This window comes from Labeo rohita, chromosome 10, assembly GCF_022985175.1.
Source record: "Labeo rohita strain BAU-BD-2019 chromosome 10, IGBB_LRoh.1.0, whole genome shotgun sequence".
NCBI lineage: Eukaryota > Metazoa > Chordata > Actinopteri > Cypriniformes > Cyprinidae > Labeo > Labeo rohita.
In genome coordinates, this window is record NC_066878.1 from 23,041,514 (window position 1) to 23,068,260 (window position 26,747).

At 34.7% G+C, this 26,747-nt stretch overlaps 1 protein-coding gene across 2 annotated transcripts in view; it reads left to right on the plus strand.

Annotated features, from left to right (window-relative positions):
* ror2 (receptor tyrosine kinase-like orphan receptor 2) overlaps nt 1-26,747 on the plus strand; it is a 97,390-nt gene that overhangs the window by 46,170 nt on the left and 24,473 nt on the right. For both annotated transcript variants that reach the window (XM_051120538.1, XM_051120539.1), the window contains exon 2: nt 18,838-18,918. In XM_051120538.1, the coding sequence (XP_050976495.1) occupies nt 18,838-18,918 (81 nt within the window). The remainder of the gene's footprint in view (nt 1-18,837; nt 18,919-26,747) is intronic.

Sequence of the window (26,747 nt, forward strand, 5' to 3'; positions counted from 1 at the left end):
AAATAAAACATTTCATAGGGCCCTAAACGTGCCATTTTTGTTAAACCTTTATTGAATTGATGTGAAATTGTATGTTTTATGATTTTAATTAATTAGACATGCTCTTTGATTAATAAAATTAAACTTACCATTAAAAAAAATTAAAATGGAAAAAAATGGAATCCATAAAAATAAAAAAAAAATAAAACGGAATTTGGGAAAAAATAAAACGGATTTTATAGGGCCCTACCTGATGTACAAAACTGATAAGAAAAACTAAAAAGAAACTATATTAAAAACATTATCAAATTAAAAGAATTGAACGCAGGGAATTCTGGAAATGTCAATTTATGGTTATCAACTAAATGTTACTTTTTCACTACCAAAAATGGTATGCTACTGTAAAATTACATGCAATGTCCAATACAGTTTTTTTACGGTTTCTTATCATTTAACAGGTTTTTACTGTAGCATTTGTACAGTTTTTTTTTTTTTTTTTTTTTTTTTTTTTTTTTTTGTAGTTTGATACAAATATCTTTTTTTTTTTGTGTAACTAAAAGCAATTTTACACCTGTACAATGGTGTAATGCACATTTTAGCTGCTCTGCCAATATAATTGCAATTTTACAGGCTTCTAGAGTTCAATGATTGTGTTTCCTTAAACATTTCGATTTATTTTGTGAAATGTGACCCTGGACCAAGTCGCTGGTGTATATTTGTAGCAATAGCCAAAAATACATTGTATGGGTCAAAATTATTGATTTTTGTTTTTTTAACCCTTATGACTGGTTTTGTGGTCCAGGGTCACAAATATGGAATTTTTGTAAGACAAAGACAAGTGTCTTCAGTTAAATTAATATATGCAGTGGTTTCAGACATGCAAACCAAAGCTAAATCAGCTTTTTATCACTGGACTGTTATGAGCTGCTCCATAGAAATTGTTTCTGTTCAGAGTTGCTCTTGTTACTGCTGAATACTGTACGAGTTTAGTGTGAACTGGCCTTTAGCCACAGGTTTTTACAACCCAACTGTTTTCAGGCAGAGCACCAGTACAGCATTTGGAAATTCACTTATTTGGCCTGATTTCTTCTCACTTGAAGTTGATTATCTAATTACAGGCCAAGTGTATGAAATCCACAGCGGTTTACACGAAACCACAGAAAACAAACCATAAATTCAGAGAAAGAAGAACAATGCACAGTAAGCACATGCACCGGGTGATTTAGCAGATTGATGAGGTGCATGATGTACATGTTCCACAGGCTAGCTTTTTTTGGTTAGTTTTAAAGACTGGTTAATACAGGATTCAAAACTGTTCTCAAAACCAATATCTAGTTGAGTTTTCAAAGGTTCATTTTGATACTCTGCACTAATGAGGTCTCTCTGTTTTTTTTTCTGGCTCTGGTTTCTGGTTATCTGGTGTCATTAGAGGGCTCTAAAGCCCAGCGCTCCCTGAGGCTCCTCCTCACCGTCTAAGACGAACGACTCGACCATTTCCTGTCCACAACACATAAGCACTAATACATCAAACCTGTCAGGTTTTCTTGTGTTTGCGTCACGTTTCTTGTTTTGAATCTTGTTCTCTGTATTGTTTATGATGTCAGGTCTTTTTGTAGTTTTGTTCATGGCTTTTCTATTCACTTTCCCTAATTGTGTTTAGGTGTTTCTTGTTTTCCCTTGATTAGTCATGTTTTTAGACCTGTGTTCACCAAAGTCCTTGGTCAATTATTGTTTGTGTTCATGGGCTGCGTGCTGTTTCCCAGGTTTCTCTGCCAAACATGCTAAAGCTGGAGGTTGTCGTAATAACTGGACCTGACTGAAATAGTCTGGCTATTGAAACTAGATGAGATGCTTTATTATAATCTCAAATTGTCATATTTCTGACAACAGTTGTTTTATCTGGAAAATGTACTTTTTTGTTGTGTGTAACAGTTTGTTTTATCTACCAAATTAACTTTGGTATTTGTCTAAAAGCACTTGTTTTCAGAGAGTCAGATTATGGCAGATGAATGATTGTCAACAATCTTTAAATTTACTCTCTTCTAATGGAAACCCCTTTAGTTTTTGCTATATTAGGACATTCAAGACTGTTCTCTGATTGTAATATGTGACCCTGAACCACAAAAACAGGGTCAGTTTTTTGAAACTGAGATTTATACATCATCTAAAAGCTGAATAAAGCTTTCTATTAATGTGTGGTTTGTTAGGATAGGACAATATTAGTTACAACTATTTGAAAATCTGGATTCTGAGGGTGCAAAAAATCTAAATATAGAGAAAATCACATTTAAAGTTGTTCAAATGAAGTTTTTACCAATGCATAATACTAATCAAAAATTAAGTTTAGATATATTTAAAGTAGAAAATTTACAAAATATATTCATGGAACATGATCTTTACTGAATATCCTAATGATTTTTGGCATAAAAGGAAAATTAAGAATTTTGACCCATACAATGTATTTTTGGCTATTGCTACAAATATACATTTAATATGCTACTTAAGACTAGTTTTGTGGTCCAGGGTCACATATACTGTCTTGTGCTAATCTATGCCTCTGCTTGTTTAAATGAGAAAAGTGAGTTTTGTCAATCAGTTTATTTGGTACTGACGCCAGTCACTAATTTAGTTCAGACGTTTTGTAAATAACAACACTGCTAGTCTGTTTTAGTACAGATGCTGGACGATCCACAAATCTTTCATCTTCACCTGTAAAAATCCATCATAAAATTAGGATTTATGGCATGGTTACAGATTCCCATAGGTTGTATTATAACAGTTTTGCCCCAGTAGTACAATGTATGAAAATAATTTTATAAAATATAATAAAGAAGTCCACTTCCAGAACAACAATTTATAAATAATTTACTCACCCCCTTGTCATCCAAGATGTTCATGTCTTTCTGTCTTCAGTCGTAAAGAAATTGTTTTTTGAGGAAAACATTTCAGGATTTTTCTCCATATAATGGACTTCATTGGTGCCAAGATTTTGAGCTTCCAAAATAAACAATCGGTCATTTTTTCGGAAAATAAAAAAAACTGTATACTTTTTAAAGTCCCCATGTAGTCAAATTTTTTTATCCCTTAAACCTAATCTTTGATAATCAGAATTACACATTTTAAATGTTTTTTTTTTTTTCCCAATTTTCTCATGCTTAAATGTAACTCTACCCCACTTGCCTCATTTACTATACGTGGATCTATAAATCTATGCAAATTAGCCCCGCCCTCACGCAGTCACACCAGCCAAAGCCCACTGATCCACTAACTGAACTGTAGTAAACGCAATATATAGCGAAACACGGACTGATAATGAATGATAAAACTATGTTTTTACTAGTGAACAACTACAGTAGATACTGTAACCTTTGTTGATTAATGGACTGGCACATGGTTTGTCTAAAAGCATATTAAAAACACCACATAAACAAACTTTAAGCACAAAAGCTTGTGTAGCACAGGCTCTGGGATGCGCGTTCACGACGCTACGTACTATTGAATCACGTCGAAAGGTCACGTGCAACGACAGACCCAGTGTTTACAAAGCGAACGCGCAAAGACTAAGGAAGTGCAAGTAAGTCTAACGCTGTTTACAAACGAAAAGGTACAACAATGTCGGACGATTCTGTAGTTGTAGAAGAAATGAGATGGAGTTTTTCACCATACTCTACCTTTTTGAGCCGGACTACACAAATGATGAACTTAGACGTGATTCGTAGCGTCGTGGACGCGCATCCCAGAGCCTGTGCTACATAAACTATGTGCTCAAAGTATACAAATGTTTATTTTTCGAAAAAAATGACGGGTCGTTTCGCTAGATAAGACCCTTCTTCCTCGGCTGGGATCATTTAGAGCCTTTGAAGCTGCATCTAAACTACATTTTGGAAGTTCAAAATCGGGGCACCAAAGAAGTCCATTATATGGAGAAAAATCCTGAAATCCTGTAATTTCTTTACAACTGAAGACAAAGACTTGAACATCTTGGATGACAAGGGCGTGAGTAAATTATTTGTAAATTGTTGTTCTGGAAGTGAACTTCTTTCAAACACATGCAAATCATGCAAAATGTTCCTCGAGTGTTATTAGGATGCATAAAATGCCAGCCTAAGATTAAAATAAACATGCATTGCATCTTGCAACTTCGCAGTTTAATTTCTCCCAAAGGCAGGATGTTTTTACTCTGCTAAAGTGGTGAAGAAACTGCATTGGAAGCAGCACAAATACCACGGAAAGCTGTGTTTACACCATTGTTTCCTAGGGAGCTCTGATTTTGCAATGAGGGAGCCATAATCGCTCCTAACTACATGAATGTGTATCTTTAACTACACATTGTCACATAAACATCCAGTGAGTCGTCTTGGCCAGTTCATTAAATGAAAGGACTCTCGTAAGAGTGTGTATAGTACAAATGAGCTATTCTGTCCACATCATGAGTTGTGATAACGCAAGCAAAAATAAATGCAACAAGTGTATTTTTAGCACTCGTAATTTCTGGAGAGAAATAGCGCAGATGCTGGACGAGGATGAACGTTTTTAGTGCGCTTGTGTTGCCTACATGCGTTTGTGCACACTATCAAATGGAGTAAGCTGTGAAAGGCTGTTTGTTTGAATGTGCATGTATGCACTAAAAAGAAAAAAATCAAAGTATACTATGAAAGTATACGCCTGTTTCATATAGAGCTTGTTAGAACCTCCATGTTAGTAAAACATTCCTGGGAACACTTTGAAATTTTGCCTTGCGCGTAGTTAATCATGTAAAAGCGAAACAGACGTACACAAGCATGCACAGTCTTCCAGAACAGGGATATTGTGGCTTCTCAGCAAGTTCTGAAAGACGTTCTCAGACAACAAAAGCTCAGAACAAAAGGTTTATTAGCACTGCTGGATGCACATGAAAAGACATCGTTTTGAAACGCTGGTTTCCGCATCTGTTTGAGCACTTGTGTGGGAGTTGTGAAGCTCTGTCCCCAGAGGCGTGTAGTTTGCTATTGACAGGCTGGAGGTGATGAAAACCAGAAGACGTCTCAATAAAGCCTCCACGGTTAACTCAGACCTGCTCAAGCAAGTCCAGCAATGCACGACCTCACGTAACATCCTCCTGTTTATCCTTCGCTGCCGTTAATGAACAGGTGGCATTCATCTCTTTATGAGCTCTAAATGACTTTCTTACACAATAAGGCATCTGTATGTTTTGGTTATGTTCTACAGCACTACATGACCAAAAGTATGTGCACCCCCTTCTATTCAAGTGAATTATTATTATTATTTTTTTTTTTAATTATTATTATTTTTTTTTTTTTTTTATTATTTATTACTCTACTTATATTTTTTATTTGATTTATTACTGTGCTTTAAGTGACAAGTGAATTTTTCTGCCAACCAACAATTTAAGCAATTTTTTAAAATGTATTTTGTGTTTTCATTTATTTTTTATTTCATTACTCTAAGTGGCAAACATGTTTTTTGTCAACCAACAATTTTAGCACAATTTTTAAAATTATTTTTTTTGGTTTAATTTAATTTAATTTAATTTTAGTTTATTTCTTATTCTACTTTAAGTGGCGAGTGAATTTTCTGCCAGCCAACAATTTTAGCACATTTTTATTTCATTTTATTTATTTATTTTATTATTTATTTTTATTACTAAAATAATTACTGTTTTAATATATTTTTATTTCATTACTCTAAGTGACAAACATGTTTTTTGTCAACCAACAATTTTAGCACAATTTTTAAAATGATTTTTTTAGTTTAATTTAATTTTATTTATTACTCTACTTTAAGTGGCAAGTGAATTTTCTGCCAATCAACAATTTTAGCACATTTTTATTTATTTTATTTTATTTTATTTTATTTTATTTTATAATTTACCACCCCTTTCTAATCATCTAATGACTGTGACTACTCCACAATTTTACACTACTACACACAATTTTAGAGCAATTATTATTTTATTTATATTTTTTTATTTCATTTTATTTATTTATTTTATTTTATTTATTTTATATTATTTTAAGTGACAAACATGTTTTTTGTTAACTATTTTATTTTATTTTATTTTATTTTATTTTATTTTATTTTATTTTATTTTATTTTATTTTATTTTTTTATTTTATTTTATTTTATTTTATTTTATTTTATTTTATTACTCTACTTTAAGTGGCAAGTGAGCTTTCTGCCAACCAACAATTTTAGCACAGTTGTTGATTTTTATTTTATTTTATTTATTTTATTTTTATTTTATTTTTTAGCACCCCCTTCTAATCATCTAATTACAGCTACTACACAATTTGAGCATTTATTTTTTTTATTGTATTGTATTTTATTTTATTTTATTTTATTTTATTTTAATATATTTTAATTTATTTTTTTTGACAAACATGTTTTTTTTTTCCTGCCAACAATTGTAGCACCATTTTTTATTTTTTATTTTTTTAGTTGAATTTAATTTAATTTAATTTATTACTCTACTTTAAGTGGCAATTTAATTTTTTGCCAACCAACAATTTTAGCACAGTTTTAGATTTTTATTTTGTTATTTTTATTTTATTTTAATGTATTTTAATTTTTTATTTTATTTTATTACTCTAAGTGACAAACCAACAATTTTAGCACAGTTTTAGATTTTATTATATTTTATTTTATTTTATAATTTACCACTCCCTTCTAACCATCTAATTACTGCTACTACTTCAGTATTTTTTTTAGAGACAAATCTTGTTTGTGGTATTGTTTACCCCAAAAAGTTAAAATTCTGAACCACTGCAAAACGTGCCTGTACCAATGTTATAAAAATGTGCATTTTAGCGCCACTCGTTGGACATTTCACATCGAAACTGCACGTTTCACAGCAGTTATCGCCACAAGCATGTATTTCCAGTGAGCCTGGCTTGTTTATAGTGGAAAAACGTACTTCAGGCTGTTATAAACTGATCTCCACAGAAAAAAGATTGTTTGTTTAAGATTTCTTCTTTTAAAGGATGGTTCTTCCATGGCACCGCTGTGTAAAGCCACCTATGGAGAGCAGAGTGTTTGTCTTTGAGGATGGCACACTGAACAGTGCGACTCAATGGCCACCTCATGTGAATGGAATTTATTGCTTGGCTCTAATAGCAGGATGGTTTCTAAAATAAACTATTATGTTGGCAGGAGCTCCACAAATCTGGTCTGTAACATGTCTGATGAAGCGCTCTGTAGGTTTCTTTCGCCGAGCTCTCTGCAAAATATTACCCACTGCCCCATTTTGGGTGATTTTGCCAACGTCATAACAGTCACATGTGCGTGGCAGAGTTATAGACTTTGGAGACGGCTCTCCGGGGTGGAAAGTTTAAGTTATCCTCGTGTCAGCGGATGTAAATTGCAGCATGTCGTTTGACACGAGCCAGCGAGGTGGGCTGTAACGGCCTGACGTTTTGTTAATGTGAGTTTTGTCAGATTTCCAGCTGGAGCACTACATGCTACACACACTAGTCGTTCCTGAATGTGAGAGCACCGGGTATAGTCAAGCTGACACAGAGTCATGTTTACATTTTATTTTATTTTATTTTATTATTTGATTTATTACTCTTAAGTGGCAAGCACTTTTTTTTTTTTTTTTTTTTTTTTTTTTTTTTTTTTTTTACATTTTTATTTTATTTAATTTTATTTATCACTCTACTTCAAGTGACAAGTGAGTTTTTCTGCCAGTCAGCAATTTTAGCATAATTTTAGATTTATTTTTTTAATTATTATTTTTATTTATTACTGTTCTGTAAGTGACAAGCACATTTTTCTGCCAACTAACAATTTTAGCACAATTTTTAGATTTTTTTTTTTTTTTTATGTATTATTTTATTTTATTTTATTTATTCTATTTTATTATTATTTTATTTATTACTCTTAAGTGGCAAGCACATTTTTTGCCAACCATCAATTTGGGCACAATTTTACATTTTATTTTGAATTTAATTGAATTTTTATTTTATTTGTAATTTTATTTATCACTCTACTTTAAGTGACGTGAGTTTTTCTACCAAACAAATTTGTTTTTTTTACATTGTTTTATTTATTACTTTAATTTAAAAACAATTTCAGATTTTTTTTCTTTTAATTTTTTCTTTTTTTTTATTTATTACTCTAAGTGTACAACAATTTTAGCACAATTTTTATTTTATTTTATTTTATTTTATTTTATTTTATTTTATTACTCTAAATGACAAACACATTTTTTGCCAGCGAACAATTTGAGCACAATTACAGATTTTATTTTTTAATGTAATTTAATTTAATTTAATTTAACTTAACTTAACTTAACTTAACTTAACTTAACTTAACTTAACTTAACTTAACTTAGCTTAGCTTAGCTTAGCTTAACTTAATTTATTACTCCGCTTTAATTGGCAAGTATTTTTCTGCCAACCAACGGTTTTAGCACAATTTTAGATTTTTTAATTTTATTTTTAATTTATAACTCTACTTTAATTTTAGCAGTTTCAGATTCTTTTTTATTTTAATGTTTTCTTTTCTTTTTTTTCTTTTTTTTTTTTGCTTTAAGTGGCAAGTGAATTTGTCTGCCAACCAACAACTTTAGCACAGTTTTAGATTTTTTTAAATGTTTTTTTTATTTTTTATTGTATTATTTTATTTATTACTCTAAGTAACAAGGACATTTTTAGCCAACCAACAGTTTTAGTTGTTTTACATTTTATTTTTTTAAATGTAATTTCTTTTCATTTCATTTTTATTTTTATTTCATTTCAATTATTTTATTTTTTTATTTTATTCTACTTTGTGTGACAAGTGCATTACTCTGCCAACCAACAATTTTAGCTTCATTCATTCATTCATTCATTTACATTGACTTATGCCCTGCTTATTATATTTATGGCATGAAATCAGAATCAGTTGTTGGTAAGAAATCAATTTCTTTGAGTTGAGAAAGCTGTATTAAGAAGAGTTTTTTTAACACTGAAATTTAAAAAAATGACACATTTATTTTTGTCCATTTTCAAACATTTCTCTGTAATCACACACTTTAACTTAGATGTAAACTTGCACATGTCAGACTTTGGATATTATATATATATATATAATTATTTGAAATGTCCACTGTATACAGGCTTACAGAGCTGAATTAGTTTGAACTTCAGCAGCCGACTGCATCTTTATTCCATAGAGTTCAGTGCACTGACCAGTGCTGTGGTCTTAATTACGTGATCACTTTTACACTATGCTCCTCATTTTAAGTGACCTATTACACTTTATATATTTAGTCTTGTTATGACTACCAGCATTCCTGCAGATAAACACGGTGCCCAGAGGGAGTTTATGTCTGTGGAGAGAGCTGTTATTATCCCATCATTTGTGTGGAAGATCTGAGCAAAGCTCATACGCTGCCATGTAATTACACTTTTGCCCTGAAAAATACACTACTCTCATGGAATCACACTCTCTCCTGTCCTGAGTTTGTAGTGTGAGCGACCGTTTCATGTTCTTCCCTTGTTTAGTGGCAAACGTTCGATTTCCTAGTCTGGACTGGACGTATGACATTTCATATACAGCTATGGCTTTGCATCAGATAGCTGGGTGAATGGAAACATCTCTCCTAAAATTACATCTGTTTCCATGTAAATATTTTTGGCACCTTTCTTCAGTATGAAGGTTATTATCCCCGTTGAATTGATTTAGAGATCAAAATTTGCCAGCGTTAGATTTTATGTCAGATTTGGAGTCTGTACATCTGGCAGTGTCTCCTGAGATTCTCCGAATGCTGCAGGCCTTGGATGGGTCGAACTACAAACAAATGTTTGCTCTTACCATCCCGTTTGAAGTCTGTTTCCAATGGCCTGGCCAACACTGACTTTACTGCAAGGGTGGTCCTCAAGTCTTTGCATCAAAAACAGATTTGACTGATTGATTTTATATGTAAGAAGCTGAACACTCTTGTGTTTTTGTGTAACTGAATACCTGGATTTGTTTTGGGTATTTCTTGTTTGCTACTGAAGGACAGATCACTTAAAACAGTTGCTGGATTATATATTTTAGGCAGTCTCCAGGAATGAGTCCGGCTTTTAGACTATTTTGCACCTATTGTATCTGGTGGCGTCGTCTTCCGTTTCTTACGCTCTGGAAGTCAATGGCAACGCATAGAACCGCTTGCGGGAAAGTTATGACATTTGGCACAAAGATAGATGACAGTGTCAGCATTGAACATACCAAGATTGAAGTCTCTAACTCAAACTCTCTAGCGCCACCACTTGTCCAAACGTCCACTTTATTCATGCTAATAACTTTTGATCCTTAAGGTCTAGAAGGAAAATTCTTTTTGTCCTCTGATTCCTTGGCTCATGCCGAGTCGAATCGTAAGGTTTAGTGTTTTCGCTATTTCTAAGTTCATAAAACCTACTTTTCCAAAATCGTCCTAGACGGTTTGTCTGATCTTCACCAAAATTGGCTCAGATCATCTTCAGACCATGCCAGAAAATAGTTCTGGAATTCAAGTTGACTAGTGAAACCGTTCTCGTATAACTCACAAATGAATTCTACGAGAAGCACATAAAAATGGATGTGAGGCTATATCTCTGCAACGGTTTGGCTTATTGAGACCAAACTTGGTGTGTGTAATAACAAGCATGACCTGAGGCTACCTGCGGTGTTTTAACACAGTGCCACATAGTGGTCAGGAGATATGAAAAATTTCTATTTTTGCTTATAACTTGTGAATGGTTTGGCCAAAAATCACAAAACTCTTTAGTCTCTTTAGATTCGGTGCATCACGCAGAGTCAAACCATACCCGATTTTCCCACATTAGCCATTTTGGGCATCGCCCATGTAGAATTTGGTCATAAAATGTCATTTTACGAGTGCATTGACGTATCGTTATGAAACTTGGTATGGGTCTTCAACACCATGCCCTGACAGTGCTTAAAAAGTTTGGGGGCAGCGCCACCTTGTGTCCAAAAGTTATAATTTCAAAAAATGCTAGTAACATTTGATTAAATTGGCCTGTTGTAATGAAATCGATATGTTCCTTGGGTCATGCCGAGAAAATCGATACCGATTATGCCAAAATTGGCCGAACTTCCTGTCCACCATTTTGATTGTTGCAACGGTTCAGCCTATCGAGACCAAACTTGGTGTATGTTGTAATGAGAATAACCTGAGGCTACCTGCAATGTTTCAACACAGTACCACATAGTGGTCAGGAGATATGAAAAATTGCTATTTTTTCTTAACTTGTGAAAGGTTTGGCCAAAATCACAAAACTCTTTAGTCTCTTTAGATTCGGTGCATCATGCAGAGTCAAACCATTTTGTCATAAAATGTCATTTTATGAACGCATTGACGTATCGTTATGAAACTTGTTATGGGTCTTTAACACCATGCCCTGACAGTGCTCAAAAAGTTTGGGGGCAAAGTTTAAATTGGCCTGTTGTAATGAAATTGGATCATGCAGAGAATACTGATACCAATTATGCCAAAATTGGCAAAACTTCCTGTCTGCCATTTTGATTAATGTTAAAAACCTACTTTTTCTAACTCCTCCTAGACCGTTTTACTGATTTTCACCAAATTTGAGTGTTTGCTGGCAAAAAGTTATGAATTTCGTGCCAAAATGCAAAACGGTTTAACGCAACAAATTTGTTGGAAAAATTCCAAACTGTATCTGAGGCTGTATCTCTGCAAAGCTTTGACACAATGACACCAAATTTTGTACCTCAAACTGACCACGCCATATCAGTTTGGTAACAGCGCCACCTATTGGCCAAGAATAATAAACCATGAATTAACCATTAATTATTACATTTACAAAAACAGTAATAACTTTTGATTTCATCAGACTTTTATAATAAAACTAAATGTTCTTTGGGTCGTGCCAAGAACATAGATACCAATTATGCCATAGTTGGTCAAACTTCCTGTCCGATTGATTTATGTTGAAAACCTACTTTTTCGAACTCCTCCTCAACCATTGCTCCGATTTTCACCAAAATTGGGTCAGATCATCTTCAGACTTCGCTGACAAAAAGTTATGGATTTTGTGTTGATGGACGAAACCGTTTTTGTACAACGACATCCATGATGCCAAAATGACTCTGAGGCTGTATCTGTGCAACGTTTTGACATATGTACACCAAACTTTGTGTGTGTCATTGTCACCTCACACAGAACACACCACATCAATTTCATAACAGTGCCACCTATTGGTCAAAAGTGATAACCCATTAAATTAATTGCTAGTGGTTGTTTTTATGATTTTTTTTTTTTCTTTTGCCCGTTTTGACCTAAAATCATCTTCAAATGGCATCAGTTACTCATTGCTTCAGTTGCTCTGATGCTTGCTACCTTGCTTGCTTAGTGTTTGGCCCCATAATTGCTGCTTGCGGCTATATTTCTATCTGCAACCAGCAATCCTGACCACTTTTATTAAATATTACACCAAAATCTCCCAGGTTGCTACTCAGTTTGTATATGGTGGGATGTATTGCGGTTTAGAGGATGGATAGATGGATGGATGGTTGGGTGGATACATTTGCAGGGCTTGATTTGATGATGTCACATGATTGGATGATGTTGTGTTGAGCTTTAATGAATTGACGGCATTGGTGACTGTTCCATATTAGCTGCCAATTTCGAACAATGCAGGCTTTGATCTGCGTCTCTGATCTTTTTTAACACTATTGGGACAAATGAATTTCAAACTGATGAGCCACTGCTGGCCTCACTAACCATATCAACCAGCTGTTCTGTAACTGGATCTAAGGAAACTTGTTTTGGGGTTTTTTTATTCTCTAAAAGAGTCATAAAGGAAACAAACTGTTCAGGAATGTTGCAGCGCTCCTTTCACCAGGTCATTGATTATGAGGCCTGTGCTTGTCAGGAACCACCAGGAGCTGTTTTTCATGCTTGTCACCTCATGCTAAGTTAAGTACATCTGCAGATGTGCTGGTGAACCAGGTCTGAAGTGGATCGTCTTGGGGTCTTTTTTGCAGATCCACGATTGCAGGCCAGAACTGACGATTGAGCGATTGAAAACGAATGAAGAAATAAAGCCAGGAATGTGCACAGTCAGACCTGAATCAGCCAGAATCCTTCTTTCGAAGTTAAAACAGCTTCTCATTTGTGACCCTGGACCACAAAACCAGTCATAAGGGTCAATTTTTTAAAACTGAGATTTATAGATTATCTGAAAGCTGAATGGATTTGTTAGGATATGACAATATTTGGCTGAGATGCAACAATTTGAAAATCTGGAATCGGAAGGGTGCAAAAAAAAAATCAAAATATTGAGAAAATCACCTTTAAAGTTTACAGTAGGAAATTTACAAAATATCTTTATGGGACATGTACTTTACTTAATATCCTGATGATTTTTGGCATAAAACAAAAATCAATAATTTTGACCCATACAGTGTATTGTTGGCTATTGCTGCAAATATACCCGTGCTACTTAAGACTGCTACTTAATGGTTTTGTGGTTCAGGGTCATATTTATGGTCAGGTCCAGTGCTGGATAGTAACTGATTACATATAATCTGGATTACATAATCAGATTTCACATAGTATGTACTTGTAATTACATTATGAGTATTTTAAAATGTAATGTTATCAGACTTAGCATTTATTGATTATATATTATTCACACAAAAGCTAAATTATTAAATTATTCATCATTTATTGATTCTCCCTAATCGTTTTCCTTTCAAAAATAGTCTACAACTAATATACACTATCAGTCAAAAGTTTAATGATTTCTAATGTTTTTTGAGTCTCTTATTTGATTCAAAGTACAGCAAAAACTGTAAAATTTTGAAATATTTTTACTATTTAAAATAAGTATTTTCTATTTGAATATATTTTAAAATGCAATTTATTCTTGTGATTTCAAAGCTGAATTTTATCATCATTACTCCAGTCACATGATCCTTTATGATTTATTATTATTATTATTATTATTTTTATTATTATGTTGAAAACAGCTGAGTAGAATTTTTTTCAAGTTTGTTTGATGAATAGGAAGTTCAGAAGAACAGCATTTATGTGAAACAAAGATCTTTTGTAACATTATAAATGTTTTTATCTTCACTTTTGATCAATTTAAAGAATCCTTGCTAAATAAAATTATTAATTTCTATCATTTCAAAAAATGTATACTGACTCCAAGCATTTGAATGGTATAGTGTATAATGTTACAAAAACTTTATTTCAGATAAATGTTGATCTTTGTCTCTTGCTCTCTTGTCATTCATTAAAAATCCTGAAAAAACAAAAAAAGTGTTTCCTGAACAGCAAATCAAAATAATAGAATGATTTCTGAAGGATCATGTGACTGGGGAAAATTCAGCTTGGAAACCATAGGAATAAATTACATTTTAAAATATATTCAAATAGAAAACAGTTATTTTATATAGTAAAAATATTTCACAATTTTACTGCTTTTGCTGAACCTTGGATCAAATTAATGCAGGCTTGATGAGCGGAAGAGACTTCTTTAAAAACATTAAAAATCTTACTGTTCAAAAACTTTTGACTGGTTGTGTAAATTCAAAGAGTTTTGCAGTTTAGTTGATATTCACCAGTCAGATGGCTATAATTACACAGAAAATCAAAAAGCCACACAGCATTTAATAACTGGATTTGCACCTTATGATGTTAATAATGAATAGAATATATTTTCTTTCTCTTTGTATATTTATATCAGTATGGTAAGATTATCCTATTTAAATCAATGTGATTAAATGAGTTGGGTCAAAAGTAATCTAAAAGTAATCTGATTATATTACCTAAAATGTGTAAAGGATTACGTTATTAACTATAATTTGTCATGTAATTTCGAATGAGTAATTACAGTTTGTAAGTAATCTGCCCAGCACTGGCCAGAGCCTAAACAAAACATCTCATCCGTGGAAGAGAATGCAATGTTCTTCTCAATTTGCTTCATGGGAATCTACAATTTACCTAAATGGATTCTGAGCGGTGTTGTTTTTCCTAGTGAGTTCAGCCTCTCCAACGTTTCTCCCCTTTATCCCGCTCCTTTATTTTATGAATCTGGCAACCCGTTCCTGACTAAACGGTTCTCCAGAGGACAAGATGGAGTGTTAACAAGCTTCTACATTCTCAGCCTGGCCGAGGGTGTGCTGCCCCCATCCTGGAGCCGGACTCTCCCACGGGGGGCGGCTCGGCGTACTGCAGCCATCGCGCTGTTTGCCATCACCTCTTTACGAGCGCTCCGAGCGGCCTGCTTGCCGACAGTTGCCAGGCGAGTAACTCGCTGAAAAAGGAGAATCCGCTGTGAAAGGTGGTGATTCAGAGGCTTGAGTGCTCGCAGGCACCCTGAGCCAAAATAATTAGATCAGCGTCTTTTCCCAGGTCTCCACACTGGCCCTTTTGTTGGCCAAACTCCAGTGTGGTGGCAGCAGCCTGCTGATTACTGCTGCGGGCCGTTAGCGCGAGGGGTGAAGGTTCAGTCCTAAGTAGAAGTGACTTGGGAACTGATAAGATGCAAGATCACAGACGATACAAGAAATTACGGAAGAAAAGCGTTTACAAACATGACTCAGAGTGCTGAACTCCTGTCAAGACGGTTCTTTTTTCCTCTTTATTTTTTAAATAGATAAAAATGTTAAAAAATATATAGGAAAAAAGTAAAAATAATGTTGCAAGCAGTGAAGCTGAATGAAATATGTTTTTGAAACAGAATATATATTTAGTTTAGGGGATGGACTTAAATTATATAGAGGGCAAAATATCTTTTTAAATGATTAAAAAAATAAAAATAAATAAATAATAAAAAATATACAAACAATGGCCAAAAAATATATTAGTAGAAAATGTATTTTAAAACACATTTCCACAAAAAAAAAGCAAATATATATTCTTATTTTTATTTTATTTAAATATTTTTTTTTAATTGCAAAATTTAATTTTTGGAAAGTTTTATATTATGATTGTTGATGGAGTCCATTCAAATTGTCCTGTTTGCGCACATTATAGACAACAAATCAAGTGTTTCTTCAGATGTCACATGCGAATGTCACACACACTACTGTTTATTGACAATCACTTTTAAAAGCTTTGTAATATTTAGATTGTTGTAGAATGCACAACAAGTGATGATGAGCAGTTCTTCACATTAGATGAGAGCAAATTTAAGTGAGCAAAACCAGATACAGAAAATTTGTGAACAATAAGCCTATCAGCTTGCTGTTTATTTGTCAGTCAGTGTGCATGTAAATTTCCTTGTTTTCCAGACGAATAACATATGCTTTTTAATCTCGGTTTGCTTCCACAACTCCTTGCCAAAATCAGCCTACTTACTCGCATTGTTTTGCCTTTGGCATTTCCAAGACCAGAAATACTTTTGCACGTGATTTGAGAGCGGAAACACCTGTTCATGGCTTAGAGGTGCTAAACTACATATGTTTTTAATTTTTTTTTTTTTTTAATTAGACACAACAGTAATTGTGGTGCTACAGAAATGGCAAATGGGACTTAGCTTTTCACATAATCTACTGACTTAAGAAATTATATTACACAAGTGTGCTTAATTTGTATTGACTTAATGACTTAAGACCCATTAATAGCAAGAACATTAACTAGATTAGCATCCACACCAATGAACAATAACGCTCTGACCCTCATCAATTCATAGCTGAATGAAGAGATATCAAGTACAATATGGTGTACCACAAGGCTCAGTACTAGGACCGTTGCTTTTCACGGTTTGTGCAATGGAAAGATTCCACAGATGTTAAAATTTCTTCATGAAACCACAGAATCCAATAAAGAACCTTCATGTTTGAGAGTGTAGAGTTTGTAATTTATAAAGAGGCACGGTGTGATCATCTGGTTTGCTTGCATTTTACTTTTTTTTTTTTTTTTTTTTTTTTTTTGCGTTTAAACATTTTTAATTGAGCAGGAGTTATGCTTGCTGTGGCGCCAGAGGATACCATTAATAATCCACAAATGGGTGCATGTAATATGTGTTGAATCACAAAGCATCCTCTGCTTTTCCGTGACTCACGCCTTTGGATTGTGCATTAGTTTCAGGCGCTGGAATGTTTAAGATATTTCATATGCGAATTAAACTTCTCAACCACAAGAGAAATGTGTCTGTAACCCTAGTGTACGTGGGTTCTGCCATAGCCTCGGCGGCTCTGAAAGACGCCATCTGTGTGTGTTATGGCAGATAATCCTTCAACAGGCAGTGAGGCGGCATAAAATAAACCTACAGAACCAATGTTTGATTAGCAAAATCACCAACTTCATCAAGATCCTCCTAATCTTTGCCGTTCTTTGTTTTAGCACAGACGAATGTTAAATAATCAGTGTATATTTTGCATGAATAGTTGGCTGGCGTTTTTTGGAGGGCCGATCTGATTCGTGTTGTGCTGTATTACCAGTGTACTTTAGTAAGTTTGGAGTAAAATCTGATGTCTTCCATGTGGTGTGCTTGTTAGGACTGTGCAGATGAGTCCTAATCACTCACTAATGCTTCAGCTGGCAGCGCGTTATGGAATATTACTTAAATCCAGCACTTTGTAATTATGTGGAAGACCTGGACCAGCTGTTTATAGCATGTCAAATGCGGTTTTTCGACACGCACGTTCCCGCCTTACTTTTATTCGAGGATAATTTGCCTATTATGAAAGAAAAAAACAATTTAATTTATTGGAACCGATGAAGCGAAGAAATAATTGCAACATCATACATAAATTATGCCTCGTATGTAATGGTTCTCACGCTGTTTTCAGTCTCAGAAGGAAATCATTCCACACTGTTAAACAAGGATGTAATTTGCCCTTAACCACATACAGTGAGCTTGTTAAACACCGGCCCAGTTTGCATCTGATGATTATATAAAAACTCCTCTCATGTTGTCTGTGTGATTAACTAAATTTAGGGTATTTATGGAGCATCTCCGCAACCACACTGTCAACAGTCATGTGTTTTATGATAAATGAGATGCACTTTTTGGAGCATATGATGGACCAACTAAACGCTGTTTTAGATCAAACATTCATGGTTGAAGTTGCCTCAGGTTGCTTTTTTCTTGCATTACAATTAATGGTAATTTTCCAGTGAAGAGAGCTATAAGTGTAATATTTTCTTTCTTTGCTGTTTGTGCAAAAAAATTTTTAAGAAGACAAAAAAAATTGATTAGAAATATGTGTCTTTTGTAATCATTTTGGTTTCATCTGTGAAAAATGATCAATTTCAGCCTTTTTTTTCTGGGTTGTATCACACTGATGTTCAACAGAGACTTTTGAATTGTGACAGTGTGAATTGCGTGTTTATATATTTTTATAAATGACTTGTTTAACCTGTGCTTAAATTGTAATATGTGACCCTGGACCACAAAACCAGTCATAAGGGTCAATTTTTTTGAAAGATTGAATGAATAAATAAAGCTTTCCATTGATGTATGGTTTGTTAGGATAGGACAATATTTGAAAGGGTGCAAAAAATCAAAATGTTGAGAAAATCGTCTTTAAGGTTGTCCAAATGAAGTTCATATGCATATTACTAATCAAAAATTAAGTTTTGATATATTTACTGTAGGAAATGTACATAATATCTTGGAACATGATCTTTGGCATAAAAGAAAAATTGATAATTTTGACCCATACAATGGTTTTGTGGTCCAGGGTCACACGTGAGTTTACTGCTGCTGTTGTTGTACATTTGTGTTGCATATACTCTAGAATTACAAATATTCAGTTTTACAATTTTAACCAATGCTAAAGTTGAGTTATGCCGTCATACGGAAGAAACTGGCAGATTAATTTGATAAGAGCACGTCTAACATGTTAGTCTTTGTTTGTTTTAGCACAGGTCTTTGCTAATAGCATACTAACAGTCTCCTGTCTGTTCTGCAGTGGCTGACGTGAATCTGTCGGACTCTGGAGAGATCGAGGCTATAGCTGAGGCCCAAAGTGGAGGACTGCCAACAGCTGAAGGTACAGAAACACAAGATCTGATTAAACTATATCCAGAAAACATCATGTATGTGCAAGCATTTACTCTAGGTTTCTTATTGGCCATTCACACAGAACACGTCTTTAGAGCAAGTCTAAATGTGAGACGCAGCACTCAGGAATGGTGGTTTTTTTTTTCCTGCGCAGTGCAGAATTCCACCATGTTGCCGTCAAATATAAAAGTTGCCGTGCCAACCTGCTACTGTAAACAAAACATGGCAATGCTTGACCCGCCTCTGTGGTCTTCTGACTGGTCCATTGTTTTAGAACTGATACTGATGAGCGACACTGCGTGTAAAAGTTTAAGCTCCGTTAACTTGACACAGCATTTTGAATGTGCCACTCACGTTTGAGATGCTGCAAACAACACGAGTACAATAGTCATACACGTCAGTATAGCGTCGACTACACAAGCAATAGTATGTTTTTAATGGGAAAGTGTTAGCAGGATTAAAGACTAAATAACCAACATGAGAAAATTATGTCGGTTAGAGGTTCTTATGAATTTCAGTGTCAATTACTTTTTGATTAATTGTCCAGCCCTAAATTATCATGCAGTTTAAATTTAATAACCATTGGCATTTTATCACAATTTTACAAACCACCAATTTGGAAAATTCTGGTATACTGGTAACACTTAATTTTAACCGCCTGGGATCGGCAAAGATGCCGATGGGAGCACTTGCATATTTTTCAGATAACAGCAAAATCAACTTAAACTGCTCCTTCATTTTTGATTGGACTCATAAAAGTAATACATCATTTGAATCTGTATAGGGTTTGCTTTTACTACTTTTACTTTTGTGTACACTCACAGTATCAACAAAACATTGTGCTTTCGTAAAATAAAGAAAATAAACAGGGTGCGCTTTTAGTCATCTCAATTGCGCCACATATCTTTTCGAAACGCCTCACTAAAATAAACTGAAACTCAGCGAGTACATGACACACAGACATGAGAGATGTAGCTATAAAAAGCTTCATATTTTACTTGAAAATATTTTACTTTTAGATGAAGTAACTCAAATATTCTCTCATAAAGTAAGTAACGTATGAAACGATGAAACCTCTGCATCCTCAAGCTACTATCAAATGTACATTTCTAAGAGACAAAAAATTATTGTCATCCTTATCAGACAACCCAAACATGTTTCTTGATTTGAAACAATATAACTCATTAGAATATGCAGAAATTAATTTTTCTATTTAGATATTTATTTTGTTAAGGAAAATGAATGGTCTGGTTTCTACAACTTTCACTTTGGACCCAAAATCTGACTTTAAACTTCAAAGCAAAAAAGGTTTGACATTTATCGTGATAATTATCAATATCGACTTGATATTTTTTTGCCCATATCGCCCAGCCCTACATTTTATAAGAAAAAACTGTTTCGGTTTCTACTGAACTAAATGTGCTTCTTCATGTTTCTTCATAATAATGTGTGAAATTTACTGGCAGTTTCTGAGTGAAACTGTTTCAAAGCAAATCCTACAGCAAATTCTTTTCAGTGCAGTTAGAAGAAATCATCTGAAAGTGATTCCAACAATATTCTCCTTCTGTGTCATTATCGTTATGGTTTTGGGTTGGACTTCCCTATTCTAATATTATTAGAATCTTTATTAAAACTTTATAGTTTGAGTCATCATCCCAGGTGGGAACGGGTCTTTATTTTGTTATTTTAGGCTTGCATGCTGAGCTGAAGATCTTCCCCTCTGCTGAAGCTCTGAATCTGCTTCTCCATTACAAACTATAGTGTCATGTTCAGTTACGATACACACGAGAACCAGTGTGTTTAGGTGTTAGTGACATTTATTAATTCACAAAATGGAAAAAAAAAAAAAAAAAATAGATGAATAACTGCATGATAGGTGTTGACGATAAGGTTTGGGTCTGCTATGTGGCCTGCTATGTCAGTCAGGAGCGCGTCTGCAATTCTGCTTTCAGTGTGCATAAATCAAGAGTTTCAGGAAAAGCCACCACTTTGCTCTGGCAGGCCTGTTTAATAGCAGCTCCCAATATGAGCGCTGCAGAGACTATTTGTGTTGGCCGCGGGACCAAGGGGTCTGGGGACGAGAGGAAGCCGTAATAGTTTTCAGGAGAGTGAATGAACGTATGAAGGGCAGTGTTTCTAAACCATGCATTACCAATATGAACTTGAAGCAAGAGAAAAGCTCAAAGCAGCTGTGAAGCACATTAGTAAGCAAAATGTAGACAAAACAGTCAAAACGTGAGTAATTTTACCTAACCTGGTGCATGATAAAGCGTCATTCAATAAATCACGTCTCCATGTTCAAAACCAGTTTTGACATTCAATGGTGTTTTGCAACGAGACCGGCTAGTTGGCTTCACCCATGTAAATCCATAGATATGTAAAGCTATATGCCCTGTGTGTGGCTATACGCAAGCCGTCTGCCATATTGAAATGTCAAAGCTGGTCTGTGAACACTCAATAGCAAGTTGCCGGTGCATCTGCACTGAAACTATAATTATATGCATGTATGAATATCTGTATTTTATTTAGACTTCAGAAGATGCTTTTGCTAAACAAACACAATACAACAAGACCAAAGGCGTTAGCTAAAAAAAGCATTTAAAATTTAGTTTAAAAACCTGTAATATTGAGTTAATATGTATTAAAAACACAAACCAACACAAACCTGTGAAAGTTTATCCAGTATCTTCAGGAATTTTAATTTGGGTGTTTTTTACAATTAGATGCTGCGCAATGTTGTCGCATCTTAAAACTCGTTGATTTTTTTTTTTTTTTTTTTTTTTTTTTTTTAAGTGATGACATATAGACCGTTGCAAGATGGCAGATGCGTCGATATCTCAAAAACAACAGAAAACACAAAATGCTTTGAGATTTCCAACTCTAAAGTGGAGCGAATTGCAACTGTCAAACATTTATTACAATAATCAGCAACATTAAATCTGAAATGTTCCAATACATTAACAATTAACTGTCACTGACACACAGAGAGCAGTTATTATGTTTAGGTATGAAACAGCTTCATAAACAGTCTTTTCAACCATGTATTGTTTGGATATAAACACTGATATCTATAGGTGCGTTTTCATTAACAATCCTAGCCGAGGAAGAAGGGTCTTATCTAGATAAACGATTGGTTATTTTCATAAAAATAATACAATTTATATACTTTTAAATCTCACACGCTCGTCTTGTCTTACTCTTCCCGGCTCCCATCTCTTGTTCTCTCTCAACTTCAAAATCATCCTGTATCGCTGTTTTGCTTTTTTTGTTAAGGCTGTTTGATCTTCTTTGCATGTTGCATTGTTGCTTTGTAAAGACTGGGTCAGTATTTCTGCAGTGATGTAGGATGATTTTTCCCAGATGAGTTTTTCAACATACTCTGTCTTGAACCAGAATATACAGAGTTCAGGGAGAACAAGACAAGACGAGCATTTGAGATTAAAAAGTATTTAAATTTTTTATTTTTTTTTATTCAAATAACTGATCGTTTCGCTAGATAAGACCCTTCTTCCTCGGCTGGGATCGTTTACAACCTCATTTGTGATCGTTTGAAGCTGCATTTAAACTGCATTTTGGAAGTTCAAGCTCGGGGCACCATATCAGTCCATTATATGGAGAAAAATCCTGAAATGTTTTTCTCAAAAAACACAATTTCTTTACGACTGAAGAAAGAAAGACATGAACGTCTTGTATGACAAGGGAGTGAGTACATTATCTGTAAATTGTTGTTCTGGAAGTGGACTTCTCCTTTAAAATGGGCTAGAAATGGGCTAAAAAAATCACTTATAGAGCCAACAGCAGTAATCAAATGATAAACATTTACTATTAAGCAAGAACACCCATGGACAAAAATATAAGACAAACTGAATGTATTTAGTTAAACACAGCATAATTTACAATATTGCATACCATTAAACTCGTTTAACATTTAAAAGTGGCATTTTAATTTAAGTGTATTCAACTGTTCTCTGTAATCACTTTTCACAGAAATAGCGCTAATTCTCGTGCCGATGTGTCACCAAACTCTGAGCCGGTGATGAGCTGCTGTTTGCCTGGGGAACTACGAACTTCAGACCACTGCCTCGCATTTCACTCATAGCTAAAAGATGCCATGACCGACTCCAAAACCTCCCCATAAGCAAACAGTACAGACATTAGAGAACATATTTTAACATCAAATTAAATTTAACTCAGTACTATAATGAATAAAATCCATTTATTTTATGCAAGGCAAAAGGCCTTCATGTGAAACAAACAGTCGCTGCTGACGCAGCTGACTGACAACTTGTATGTTGCGTTGCATAAAGTAATCTAATTTACAGCAGAGTAACGACTTTATAAATGAAATAAAATGTATGCAAACCTTTATTTTGCTGAAGATGTGCACCAAATCAGCAGCACTGAGTACCGCTGTAGAGGACGCAAAAAGCCAGCGCTCTGACTGTGACCCAGCCGTTGGGTTAAAAAAAAAAAAATTACAAATAACCCAATAAAATTACCTAACAAGCTGATTTGGGTTAAAAAATAAAGAAGTTATAAAAAAACATTTTAACAACCATAGACTAAAAGTTTGATAGATGGATCACATTATTAAAACAATGATGATTGTGATGCATTGCATTATTTTTATCCACCTTAAAATATAACTCTTGAAATCTTCTAGAAAAAGTTTTTTTTAGCATTTAGTGTTGTGTTTCAAGGCTAGAGGTTGGTTATATGGTGAGTAATAGTGGCTTGTCAGCAGTTTATGTGTTGTTTATCGTTCCAATCATGGCCGCCCACAAGTAGTCAAACCCACTTAACCTCGCCCTGCCAGCTGCTCTTGCCAAACCTGGGCTACAGAGTTTTAAAGTATAGTTTTTTGTACTTGTATTTTTTTTATTAAGAGCTATTGCATGACTTCAGTTCTGAATCGAAGGACAAAGCTAATTTGGTCCACTGTTTTACCTCAGCTTGCCCTTATTCTTTCCTGTGCTTTGGCAAAGTGAAGCGACAAGTACGTGTTGGCTTATTTGAGTGGGTGCAGCTTTATACTTTGTCTTTTTTGCTCTTTCAGTTGCACTGGCATCCATGCATGAGTATTAATGGACTTGTGCAATATTAATTTCACATTCTGCATGTTCTAGCATGCTAACTTCACCTGACTATAAGTCTAGCCGCAGACAGTCGCGCAGCAGTAGTTCTCGGTGTCGGTGTTGTCGGTGTGGCTCATTGATGTTGAAGACGTTCATGTACAGTAGTGTCTCTCTAATTATGTCACGTCTTCAGAGCGTCAGCTGAGCATGATCACAACACCATCGCTCATGTTTCTACAGTGATTACAGATAGCGTAGGGCCTGTAACAGCTTGTCTTTACCCCGGTGAGGGTGCATGGACTCTTGTGTTTTCACAGCTCCACTTTCTCAATCATTCACACTTTGGCTGTGCAACACAATTGGGCCTTTCATGCCTCAGTTTCTTCTCCAGTCTTCTGTGATGTGATGCAGATCTTGTCAGCGCTGCCTCATTTTGATGGTGTTCATTTGTCTTTGTGCTGTTTCTGCCTTTTCCTGTCGTCTTTTGTTGACTGTTGATTTTGTCTGGTGCTAGGGATTATGATGGTTTCATGTTGTTCCCAACTGAATGCTGTGTTACAGTTGTCTTAAGCCCAAAGTATACTTTTGGTTTTTATGTATACTGTATGGTATACATACTGTGTACAGTAAATTTAGCCATCAGTACAGTACATATGTAATGTATGTGTTAAGTCATCTTTATTTATGTAGCGCTTTATACAATACAGATTGTGTCAAAGCAGCTTTACAGTATTAAACAGAAAAATAGTGTGTCGATAATGCTAAAGGACAATAGTGAACGCTCAATTTTCAGTTAAAGGGCTCCTATTATGCTTTTTTACAAAGTCTTGATTTTGTTTTGGGGTTGTACTAGAACATGCTTTCATGCTTGGTGGTTCAAAAAAACGCATTATTTTTAACATAATTTATATTATTACAGTACATTTTTCCCAGCCTGGCACAAATGGATCAATTAGTTCCGGGTTTGATGAAGGCCCGCCTTCCGAAACACACAATGTGTTGTGATTGGTTAGCTGTCCCACTGTGTTGTGATTGGCCAACAGCTTAGATGGTGTTTCAGTACTGACACGCCCCTGTCAAAGAAGCAAGTTCTGTGTACAACTGTTAGAGCAAGCTAGATTAAAGTGATTCTTGTGTTTTAAATATGGGTATTTTCCTTACAAAAACACATCGATTCGCTACAGGAGGCCTTTATTAACCCCCCCGGAGCCGTGTGAGGCACTTTTTATTATGGATGGAGGCACTTTATTGGACTTGTTTTGGACTGATGAAGAGAAACTAACACTACAGTAGTGTTGAGTCCTTTTGTCAGCCTGCGAGATCGCCAATACATGATAATATCATGCTAATTTATTTACATTCACTCGCGTTATAAGTGAAGCTAACGTTATCTACACTGTATCATGAATAAATCTCTTTTATCGCACGTCCGCGACGCGCTACGGCTCCGACGCGGCAACCGGAGTAGATCGCGGCTTCGCCATGTGTTTCGATGCCCCGTACTGCACAAGTCTGCGGCTCGTTACAGCTCTGAAGCAGCCACTCTAGTCAATACTTGTGTTTATACCCGACGCGCTGCATCGCTAAAGTTCGGCTAATCTCCCACCTCGTCCCTACCCTCCCTCCAACAATTTTAATTGTTGAATTGTTAGAAATTCTAATTTCCGTGTGCGGGATTTATTTTAATGATATTCTAATGGACCGCGTTGTGACATCATTGCATGTGGAAAACAAACACTGTAGTCCAAAGGAGCCGTTCATTGTAGTTCTTGAAAAGGGATTTTTTTATTATAATTTTGTATTAAATTATTTGTTTAATTATTTTTAATCCATGTTTTAGTTCTGCTGTGCAAAATATAATTTGACTAAAGAAAATGCAATGTTTTGTTGTTGATTTATGATTTTATTTGATTACTTTTAAAAAGATGTTATGTTTTATGGATTAATTTCATCACTTTTTTAATGATAAATTTATCCAGAAATAATAAAATGGAAAACACAAAATTTAGGATGCCTTAAATTAAAACGTTCCTTAAACTGTGGAGTTTAAATATAAACGAACAAGTTATATTTACATTTATTTTCAGTATTCTCTGTGTAATGTTGCATATTGATATCAAATGATATGGGTAAAAAATATTGTGGTACTATTTTTGGTTATATCGCAGAGCCTTAGCTCCACAGTTTGTCCAGTGGCTTGGCCTGTTATTTCAGTCTCAGAAGAAACAAATGAGACTGAACAACAACAAACTACTGGAGACGAAACAACAATAGATGTCTGTGTTTGATGAGTGTTTGTGTGAGACATACACACAACTTTAAGACATTTTATAAATTGTAAAAGAGAAAAAGCACTGGATGAAGATGAAACTTTGTTGGGCATGCGTGTAAACTGCTTGCGATTGCACACGTGTTTGGCTCTGCTCATTCACTATTTGTGTAAAAACCAAGTGTGCTTTGGACTTGATGACAAACGCTAGACAAAGCCTCTTGTTGTAGCCAGCTAACACATTTCACACTTGTTTGAAATTGATGCGAGTGACCAGTTTCTAGGATTTTTTAGGATTGCAGCTACAGGCAGTAGAAGAATGTAATTAACATGCACCTTGTTGTGATTAGTTAAGTAAAATGAACACCAGCACAACAGAAAATATTTAAACATGCGACTTTGTGCCTTGTAGCGTGCGCCTGGATTCAGCTCTTGCAGTCATTCAAGCGTAAGTCGGACAACTTGGCAACAGCG